The sequence below is a fragment of the Lithobates pipiens genome, unplaced genomic scaffold (assembly GCF_037356315.1).
Source record: "Lithobates pipiens isolate NorthernLeopardFrog02 unplaced genomic scaffold, aLitPip1_a1.2 Scaffold_27, whole genome shotgun sequence".
In the NCBI taxonomy this organism is placed as follows: domain Eukaryota; kingdom Metazoa; phylum Chordata; class Amphibia; order Anura; family Ranidae; genus Lithobates; species Lithobates pipiens.
In genome coordinates this window covers 208,378,070-208,389,133 of record NW_027507788.1, presented here as the reverse complement: position 1 = coordinate 208,389,133, position 11,064 = coordinate 208,378,070, and the positions used below count along the sequence as shown (strand labels likewise).

Here is an 11,064-nt window from a genome sequence, read left to right as displayed (position 1 = left end):
TCCTTGTAGCTGAAAGGATCACGGTGGGGAGGAGGCGAGTGAGGACACTTAAGTTTGAGCTTACATAGCGCCGAGAACTCTCCATCAGGTTCCTGAATGACAATGCTAGGCCAATGAGTGGACACCAGCACTATGACATAAGAAGAAGGGGCGTTATGTCACATGTTCCTCACTACCCAGAAGTGTCAGCCATTTCCTTTCCTCCTGGAAGCTGCAGAGTGGTGGGGGAGTGAAGAAAAAGGGAGTATGTGCTGCTGTCGAAAGGAAGCATTACCACCTGACCTCAGGAAGATTATTTTCAGGTGAACGGTGTAGGAATTACAACAGTTTGTATATGTGCCTCCCACTTTTTAAGGGACCAAAAGTAATGGGACAATTGGCTGCTCAGCTGTTCCATGGCCAGGTGTGTGTTTTTTTCCCCTCATTATCCCATTTACAAGGAGCAGATAAAAGGTCCAGAGTTAATTTCAAGTGTGCTATTGGCATTTGCAATCTGTTGCTGTCAACTCTCAATATGAGATCCAATGAGCTGTCACTATCAGGGAACCAAGCCATCATTAGGCTGAAAAAAACAAAAACAAACCCATCAGAGAGATAGCAAAAACATTAGGTGTGGCCAAATCAACTGTTTGGAACATCCTTAAAAAGAAAGAACGCACCGGTTAGCTCAGCAACACCAAAAGACCCGGAAGACCACGGAAAACAACTGTGGTGGATGACCGAAGAATTCTTTCCCTGGTGAAGAAAACACCCTTCACAACAGTTGGCAAGATCAAGAACACTCTCCAGGAGGTAGGTGTATGTGTGTCAAAGTCAATAATCAAGAGAAGACTTCTCCAGAGTTAATACAGAGGGTTCACCACAAGATGTAAACCATTGGTGAGCCTCAAAAACAGAAAGGCCAGATTAGAGTTTGCCAAACATCTAAAAAAAAGCCTTCACAGTTCTGGAACAACATCCTATAGACAGATGAGACCAAGATCAACTTGTACCAGAGTGATGGGAAGAGAAGAGTATGTAGAAGTAAAGGAACTGCTCATGATTCAAAGCATACCACCTCATCAGTGAAGCATGGCGGTGTTAGTTTCATGGCGTGGGCATGTATGGCTGCCAATGGAACTGGTTCTCTTGTATTTATTGATGATGTGACTGCTGTGACAAAAGCAGTAGGATGAATTCTGAAGTGTTTCGGGAAATGTTATCTGCTCATATTCAGCAAAATGCTTGAGAACTCATTGGATGGCGCTTCACAGTGCAGATGGACAACGACCTGAAGTATACTGCGAAAGCAACCAAAGAGTTTTTTAAGGGAAAGAAGTGGGATTTTATCCAATGGCCAAGTCAATCACCTGACCTGAATCCGATCGAGCATGCATTTCACTTGCTGAAGACAAAACTGAAGGGAAAATGCCCCAATAACAAGCAAGAACTGAAGACAATTGCAGTAGAGGCCTGGCAGAGCATCACCAGGGATGAGGCCCAGCGTCTGGTGATGTCTACGCATTCCAGACTTCAGGCTGTAATTGGCTGCAAAGGATTTGCAACCAAGTATTAAAAAGTGAAAGTTTGATGGATGATTGTTAATCTGTCCCATTACTTTTGGTCCCTTAAAAAGTGGAACGCACATATACAAACTGTTGTAATTCCTACACCCCTCACCCGATTTGGATGTAAATACCCTCAAATTAAAGCCGAAAGTCTGCAGTTAAAGCACATCTTGTTCGCTTCATTTTAAATCCATTGTGGTGGTGTATAGAGCCAAAAAGATTAGAATTGTGTCCATGTCCCAATATTTATGGACCTGACTGTAAAATAAAAAAAATTCAAAAAGCATATATTGAGTGGTTTGCCCAAAAGTTATAGCATCTACATATGGGAGATATATAATATAAAACATTTTTTTACTAGTAATGGTGGCGATTAGTGACTTTTAGTGGGGCTGCAATATTGCGGCGGATATTCGGACACTCACTGACACTTTTTTGGGAACCTGTGAAACTAATACAGTGATCAGTGCTAAACATATGCACTGTCACTGTACTAATGACACTGGCTGGAAAGGGGTTAAAGCAGAGTTTTACCTAAAAGTGGAACTGTCGCTTAGCTGATTCTTCCACCCCGCTGGTGCCACATTTGGCACCTTTCAGGGGGAGAGAGGGGAGCGGGTACAGGTTTTTAACAGGTGATGTTGGATCACGTGTATATGGGTCCGGTGCTGAGGTGCCATCCAGTAGCAGTAGTAGTAAAACTGCTATAGAGTGGACCTTAACTGTCTAAAGCGAACCTGTTGCTTTGCTCTGCATGGTCAATACACAGGTTACCTTAAGGCTGCTTTCACACTGGGCGGGAGCGGCGTCGGCGGTAAAGTGCCGCTATTTTTAGCGGCGCTTTACTGTCGTTTTAGCGGCGGTCTGCGGGCGCTAGCGGGGTGGTTTTAACCCCCGCTAGCGGCCGAAAAAGGGTTAAACCCGCCCGCAAAGTGCCGCTGCAGCGGCGCTTTGCCGGCGGTATTGCCGCGGTGTCCCATTGATTTCAATGGGTAGGAGTGATTTAGGAGCGGTGAATACACCGCTCCTTCACCGCTCCAAAGATGCGGCTAGCACACTGGAGTGAAAGGGGCCGGTTTTTTTCAGGCGCTACACAGGCGCTATTTTTAGCGCTGTAACGCCTGAATACCGCCCCAGTGTGAAAGCAGCCTAAGTGATTGTAAAGGTTTTTTTTTTTTAAATAACAAACATGTCATATTTGCCTGCTCTGTACAATGGTTTTGCAGAAAGCAGCCCAGATCCTCCTCTACTGGGTTCCCTCAGCAGCACTTCTGGTTTCTTCTGCTTTCCGAGCACCTTCCTATAAAGCTGCAACAGATTGGGCTCCGGTAAGTATTTGGGCGAATTTGGAAGAATTTAGGCGTCGTAAACACCAGTAGCTTTGCAGTGAGTTTTTCAACATTTTTGCAATACTGTTTTTTAGTGTTTTCATTTTTTTTTTAATGGGATCAAAAACATGTTATACTTACCTCCACTGTGCAGCTCATTTTGCACAGAGCGGCCCCGGACCTGGTCTTCTGGGGTCCCTCGACGCCTGTCTCGGCTCCCCCCCCCCCCCCCCCCGCAAGGACTCCACGCGTTCACGTGAGCTCCCTCACATGGTGAGAAACACTTGTGGGCTCGCTCCCGTGATACAGCTGGCGGCCATAGCTGCTCACTGTATCACTCGGCCCCGCCCCCCTGGCACGCCACGTCACTGGATGTGATTGACAGCAGCGCGAGCCAATGGCTGCTCTGCTTTCAATCCATCCACTCTAGCCAATCAACGGCCAGGGTGAGCGGCGAAGAGGATGTCGGGGGTGAGAGCGGGACTTTCGAGGGGTCAGGTAAGTAAAACGGGGGAAGGGGGGTTAGGGGGCTGGGGGAGCCGACATTGTTAGATGTAAAAAACTTTTACCTTTACAACCCCTTTAAAGTCAGATAAAAAATTATAGCAGTTAAAGATTTTGAATTACCATATTTAAAACAGTTTGAGCTCTCTGCTCCCTTTTGTGTGTTTCTCAAATTTCGCCTGAAAGGAAAAAGCCAGTTTACAGAGCTCTATAGCTCAAGCTGAAATTTAATACAGCAGTTATAAGAGACTAATAGAATTTTTGGAGCGTCACAAAATCCTTGGTTGTTACATCTTACCTCTGCTCTCTGAACAGTTATGGTCAGGGACGTCTTGGCAGTTTTCCCTCTTCCTCTTGTTACCCTTCCTGTACCCCGATTTCTTATCCAGGTTCCCTCCATTATTCATACCCTCAAGCTGCTGCTGGTGATGCCTGAGAAAAAGATATAAAAAGTTATTTAAAAAAAACAAAGGAAAAAAAAAAACAAAAAACAATTCTTTCTTTGCCATATGCAAAAGGTCTGGACAATAAGGACGTGAGAGATGCGGGGTTTGTCCCCGGCTATCTTTTAGGACATGCTGTGATTTCTAGTTCCTCGATACCACGGAGGGTATTGGTTTGCCTGTATGGGTTACCTTAAAACTGCTACAGTCTCAGTCCAGTCCTTTTTCAAACATTCCCACGGGTCCACTTTTATCCAATCGGATGTCTGAGTCGCCAGTTGGACCATTGACAGGCGATGTGGCCCCCCGACTAGGCCTTTCTTTTTGTATCCATCGCTCACAGGAGATATAATACCTTTTACTACCTTATAGTTTCCTGTTTGGGAAAAATCAACAAATAAATATAGGGCAATTAGCCACTTACATAATACTCAATTAATCAATTACAAATTGTCTTTTTTTTTTTTTTTTTTTAAAAGCTAAAGAGGAACCGCAGTCTGCTCACATAATTTTGTAATAAAAACATTCTGAAGCTACCCTCCGACCACTTTGCATGTTATTTTATATATACTGCGATTCTGCACTTGCCAAATATCCTGCAGAAATCTCCCTCCACAAAAAAAGCTTCTGCTTCCCTTTTAGGCCAGATTGTATTCGGTTACATTTCTTTGGTGAAAATAATCCAAATCAGTGTAAATTATTTTACAACAGGTATGGCGGTGATAAGGGACACCGACTGGTGACAGTACAAAAAAAAAAAAAAAATAATGGAATTAAAAAAAGTCACTTTTTATTTATTATTTTTTCTATGATTTTTAATTTATTTTTTTTAAAACACACTGTGATCAGAGCAATATAATGTTACCAGAGTAACATTGGGGAAGTGATCAATATAAATATATAAAAATAAATAAATTATTATATATATATATATATATATATATATATATATATATATATATATATATATTTTTTTTTTTTTTTTTTTATTTATTTATTTTTTTTTTTAACACTGTGTCTTAAAATTTTTGTTTTGATCACTTTTATTGCTATGGCAAAAAATGTAAACATCTCCTGTGCTAACAATACAGCATGACAAACCCCAAATCTCTCCTCTGCCTTTAAAAACAAAAAAGATCAAAGAAAAATAAATAAAAAATTTTTTTTTGATCTTTTGCCTTAACAAAAAAAATAAAAAATTATATATATATATATATATATATATATATATATATATATATATATATATATATATATATATATATATTATACATGGTTTGCATACAGCAGTGCAATATGCAGGCATTATACTGAATAAAATTAAATGTCTTTTGTTGTGATTACCTGTGATTGCTCAGAGCTCAATCACATGGTACAGATAGGCTGCGATTGGCCCAGTCTGTGCCATGTAATCACACTGACCAATCACAGCTAGCAACACAATTGTATAAAATGGATGGCTTGTGTCACGTACCTGATCTGAAGCCAATATGCAGAGGGGGCTCCCCTTGCGGCTGGGTGCGGTATACCTCTAAAAGGTATACGGCCAGAATGAACCACAGGTTGCCGGTAGGATCTGGATGTGTCCAGAAGAGATTCACCTTGTGAGGCCTGCCAGGGCGTGTTGGTGCACAGGCGGCCAGGACCCCCCCCCGCTGTGCTTGGAATAAATCGTGCTCAGAGGACAGCAGTGAACACCCGGCTGAGGGTCAAACCCAGGAACACCCGGCTGAGGGTCAAACACAGTATAGAAAGAAGCATGAGCAAATCCGTGGAGTAAGCTGAGGTCATAGACTGGTAATCAGGCAGAGGCAAAGTCCATATAGCAAGCTGGGGGATGAGCCAGGAAAGGAGGTCAACAGGTCTGGCACGAGCAGGGTCAATGAACAGGAGATCCAAGTAATAACAGAGGTTCAGGAATACAGGAAGCCGACGACAATCCAGCAACTTGGGTCAGACAGAGGCAGTCCTTTATAGGCCAGCAGGGAGATCCATCTGTCACATGACACGTTTACGGCGCCCATATCTTCTACTGGCAAAATTGCCAATACTTCCACGCCCATTGTCCTGACAGCGTGAAAGGAAGCCATCCATTGTATACAACTGTCATGTGACCTGCTGTGATTGGTTACAGCAGTCACATGGTACTGGCAGCTGTAACCAATCATGTGCCGTGTACAGCTCATGAACGGAGACTTTCGGCGGCTCCTTTTTCCCCTTCGTACTGTGTAGGCGATGCGCCTGCGCTGCACAGGGCGGACACTATCCGATGGGGGGGGACCTTTCTTGTCAGAACACCAGTACAGTGATCAGTCAACGGCTGTGTCTGGTGATCTCGGAGGACATCATATGACTTCTGGATTGACGAGAGGTTCCCACCGACATCATTATCCGGTTCCCGACCGGCGCACGACGATGTACGTCGGCAGAATGGCACGGACAGGCAAATGGGCGTACCTGTACGTCCCTTTAAAATTTGCCGCTGTGCCATTGCATGCGCGCCGGCCGGGACCTCCATGAGTCGGGTTGTGGGTCCCGCAGACTCGATCGCCGCGGGGATACCTGCAATCGTCTCATGGGGAGGAAGAACGGGGAGATGCCAATGTAAACAAGCATCTTCCCGTTCTGCCTAGTGACAGTATCACCGATCTCTGCTCCCTGTGATTGGGAGCAGAGATCAGTGATGTGTCACATGTAGCCACGCCCCCCACAGTTAGAAACACGCCCCAGGATACACTTAACCTTTACACTGCCCCCTAGTGGTTAACCCCTTAACTGCCAGTGTCATTTACACAGGAATCAGTGCATTTGTATAGCACTGATTGCTGTATAAATGACAATGGTCCCAAAAATGTGTCAAAAATGTCCGACGTGTCCGCCATAATGTTGCAGTCACAATAAAAATCGCAGCTCGCCGCCATTACTAGTAAAAACAAAATGAATAAAAAAATGCCATAAAACTATCTCCTATTTTGTAGACGCTATAACTTTTGTGCAAACCAAACACTTATTGCGATTTTTTTTTTACCAAAAATATGTAGAAGAATACGGCCTAAACTGAGAAAAAAAATTTTTTTAATATATATTTTTTGGGGATATTACAGCAAAAAGTAAAAAATAATGCGTTTTTTTTCAAAATTGTCGCTCTTTTTTTGTTTATAGCGCAAAAACTAAAAACCGTAGAGGTGATCAAATACCACCAAAAGAATGCTCTATTTGTGGGGGGAAAAGGACGTCAATTTTGTTTGGGAGCCACATCGTACGACCGCGCAATTGTCAGTTTAAACGACGCAGTGCCGAATCGCAAAAAAAGTGCTCTGGTCAGGAAGGGGGTAAAATCTTCCGGGGCTGAAGCAGTTAAGCTATACGTCGGGCGGGAACCGGTTAACTACAACTTTTTGCAGAAACTTTCTTGCCACATGGCAGCATTGTGTGCAACACAGAGAAGAAGTCACATGTTACTCTGTATAGTAACGGTTTTGGGGTACCTGTGGAATGCAGATGGTCCCGCGCCAGTTCAAACAGCCTCAGGTGCATCACAGTGATCGGGTTAAATGAGCCGGTAGCCAACAGGACAACTTCTGTCCGTTGGTCTGACTTCTCCATGGTATAAGAAGACTCCTGGGAATTCAAGCAGATTGCGTCCGGGTTACTTATACAACCTATAAAACAAAAACTTGTTAAGAGTTTGCTGTAAACTTTCTTTTTTGTTTCCTATATTCATGTAGCATCCCATATACACAGAAAAGCTTTGCAGAGAACATATATAACCAGGCAGGCCAGTCTGTGCCGCAAAGAAGCTTACACTTTAATGTCCCCTCTATCTTAGGACATACACTAAGGAAAACTAGATCAGAAGCAAACTATCCAATCCGTATGTTTTTTTGGGTGGCAGGAGACCTGGGAGGTCAACCACACACACAAATATATGTAAGGAAAGATCATGGATACCATGAGCCCAGGGCGTCAGGACTAAAGTGCTAACCGCTGGCCACGAATAGGACATGACAAGGTTTGTTGGTAAGCAAATGCCCACTGTCCATTTACATCCAATTGCACCCATATTAGGTAAAAAAAAAACAAAAAACAAAACAAAAAATAAATTAAAAAAAAAAAAACCCAACAAAAAAACTCAAAAAAGAGAAGAAAAAAAGAAAAAACAAATAAAAAAAGAAAAAAGAAAAAAAAGAAGAAAAAAAAAAGAAATGTTTGTATCATTTTCATCTTTTTGTTTTTAGGACCTGAAGTGACATATTAGAGCTAAAAGTATGTGAACAGATGGACAGAGGCACGGCCATGGATTTGTTTGCCTTTGGACAAAAGCTAGAAGGAAAAAACTGATACACATAAAAGGTGACATCTAACCTGTTTTGGTCTGATTCAGCAGGGGATTGGTTCATAGAGTTATATTAAATGCACAGTCACCAATAGCAGAGGACGTCTTTTACAGAGAAACGTGTTGGGCGGAGCTATAGCTGCTATGTCCTCATGCACAGTGGTGCCGGATTGTTTGGTACACTACCTGTACATTTTGTTTATATGCAAGTGCATCTATCTATTAACAAAAAAAGTTTTTTTTTTTTTAAATACTGCACTATGAGGCTCTTCCTTTGTCATGTCTAAGGCCCCTTTCACACTGGGGCGGGAGCGGCGTCGGTGGTAAAACTGCTCTATTTTTAGCGCCGCTTTACCGGCGTTTCAGCGGCAGTATTCAGCCGCTAGCAGGGCAGTTTTACCCCCCCCTGCTGGCCGCTGAGAAAGGGTTAAAAGCAGCGCTTTGCCGGCGGTATAGCCACGCTGCCCCATTGATTTCAATGGGCAGGAGTGGTGAAGGAGTGGTGTATACACCGCTCCTTCACAGCTCCAAAGATGCTGCTAGCAGGACTTTGAGCATCCTGCCAGCGTACCACTCCAGTGTGAAAGCCCTTGGGGCTTTCACACTGGCGACCCAGCAGCGGCTCTTTCAGGGCGCTTTGCAGGCTCCATTTTAAGAGCTGTAGCGCCTGCAAAGTGCCCCAGTGTGAAAGGGGTCTTAATATACACTCACTGGTCACTTCATTAGGTACACCTGTTTAATTGCTTGGTAACACAAATTGATAATCAGCCAATCACATGGCAGCAACTCAATGCATTTAGGCATCTAGACGCGGTGAAGACGACTTGCCGAAGTTCAAACCGAGCATCAGAATGGGGAAGAAAGGGGATTTAAGTGACTTTGAACGTGGTTGATGGCAGATGGGCTGGTCTGAGTATTTCAAAAACTGCCGATCTACTGGGATTTTCACGCACAACCATCTCCTCGGGTTTACAGAGAATGGCCCAAAAAAAGAGAAAATATCCAGTGAGTGGCTGTTGTGTGGAGGAAAATGCCTTGTTGATGCCAGAGGTCAGAGGAGAATGGGCAGACTGGTTTGAAATGATAAAAAGGCCAACAGTACCTCAAATAACCACTCGTTACAGCCAAGGTATACAGAATACCATCTCTGAACGCACAACACAACGAACTTTGAAGCAGATGGGCTACAGCAGCATAAGACCACACCGTGTGCCACTTCCCTCAGCTAAGAACAGGAAACTGAGGCTACAATTGGTACAGGCTCACCAAAGTGGACAAAAGAAGATTGGAAAAACGTTGCCTGGCCTGATGAGTCGGGATTTCAGCTGCGACATTCAGATGGTGGGGTCAGAATTTGGTGTAAACATGAAAGCATGGATCCATCCCGCCTTGTATCCCCGGTTCAGGCTTGTGGTGTAATGGTGTGGGGGTATTTTCTTGGCACACTTTGGGCCCTCTTAGTACTAATTGAGCATCGTAAAAACTCCACGGCCTACCTGAGTATTGTTGCTGACCATGTCCATCCCTTTATGACTACAGTGTCCCCATCTTCTGATGGCTCCTTCCAGCAGTGTAATGCTCCATGTCACAAAGCTCCACTCATCTCACCACTGGACAATGAGGTCTCTGTACTCCAATGGCCTCCACACTCACCAAATCTCAATCCAATAGAGCACCTTTGGGATGTGGTGGAATGGGAGTACCAATTGAGCATTGTTTAAACGCCACGACTTACCTGAGTATTGTTGCTGACCATGTCCATGAGAAGGTGAAACTATTTCTTTGAAAGCTTTCAATTCCCAATATCTAAGCTGCATACTATCCATATTGTATTGGCTCTGCAGTGCTCCTTGTAGTGCTTCTAAAGCTGGGTATACACTAGTAGTATTTCGTAGAAAATGTCTTAGGAAATGTAATATGAAAATTCTAATATCATTTGAATGACGTTCAAAAAGGTAGCTCAGGATTTCGTTTGCAAAGGTAATTTTACATTTTTAAAACTTGACTTGCCTGCACAGAGTCCTGACTTACATTTGTGAGGTCGGGCACTGATGTTGGATGATAAGGTCTGGCTCGCAGTCTCCGCTCTAATTCATCCCAAAGGTGTTCTATCGGGGGGGAGGTCAGGACTCTGTGCAGGCCAGTCAAGTTCCTCCGCACCAAACTCGCTCATCCATGTCTTTATGGACCTTGCTTTGCGCACTGGTCCAAATCATTTGGTTGAAGGGGGGGGGATTATGGTGTGGGGGTTGTTTTTCAGGGGTTGGGCTTGGCCCCTTAGTTCCAGTGAAGGGAAAAATGGCAAAACAACGTTACCCTACGACGCTTCGCCTTTTGGCCAATAGGGGTGCACCCGCCCGCAGCGTGTCCCCGGAGCTGATGCGAGTGCCTGGTAGGCGCGATGACCACCGGGCACATGACAGAGTGAGAACCAGGATCTGTGTATATAAACAGGGGAGAGGAGACAGATCGTGTGCTCCTACTAAGTATGAACACCAATCTCTCTCTCCTCCTAGACAGTCCCCTCCCTCCTACAGTTAGAACACACCGAGGGAACACAGTTAACCCCTTGATCCCACCCTAATGTTAAGTCCTTCCCTGCCAGAGTCATTTATACAGTAATCAGTGCATTTTCATAGCACTGATCGCTGTATAAATCCCAATGGTCCCAAAAATGTGTTAAAAAAGTGTCCGATGCGTCCGCCGCAATATCGCAATCCTGACAAAAATAAATAAAAAATATCGCAGATCGCCATTACTAGTAAAAAAAAATTAAATATAATAATAAAAATGCCATAAATCTATCCCCTATGTTGTAGACGCTATAACTTTTGCGCAAACCAATCAATATGCGCTTATTGCGATTTTTTACCAAAAATATGTAGAATACATATCGGCCTAAACTG

The 11,064-nt window shown here is 43.8% G+C and overlaps 1 protein-coding gene and 1 long non-coding RNA gene across 4 annotated transcripts in view; one reads left to right on the top strand and one right to left on the bottom strand.

Moving 5' to 3' along the window:
• LOC143934497 (nicotinamide/nicotinic acid mononucleotide adenylyltransferase 1-like) overlaps nucleotides 1-11,064 on the bottom strand; it is a 72,006-nt gene that overhangs the window by 11,740 nt on the left and 49,202 nt on the right. For all 3 annotated transcript variants that reach the window (XM_077458156.1, XM_077458155.1, XM_077458157.1), the window contains 3 exons: nucleotides 7,311-7,484; nucleotides 4,015-4,198; nucleotides 3,678-3,811 (listed from right to left, as the gene is read on the bottom strand). In XM_077458156.1, coding sequence (XP_077314282.1) covers nucleotides 3,678-3,811; nucleotides 4,015-4,198; nucleotides 7,311-7,484 — 492 coding nt within the window. The remainder of the gene's footprint in view (nucleotides 1-3,677; nucleotides 3,812-4,014; nucleotides 4,199-7,310; nucleotides 7,485-11,064) is intronic.
• LOC143934500 (uncharacterized) overlaps nucleotides 1-11,064 on the top strand; it is a 95,451-nt gene that overhangs the window by 49,061 nt on the left and 35,326 nt on the right. Inside the window, exon 2 of the long non-coding RNA XR_013263280.1 lies at nucleotides 8,061-8,175. This is a non-coding gene — a long non-coding RNA (uncharacterized LOC143934500). The remainder of the gene's footprint in view (nucleotides 1-8,060; nucleotides 8,176-11,064) is intronic.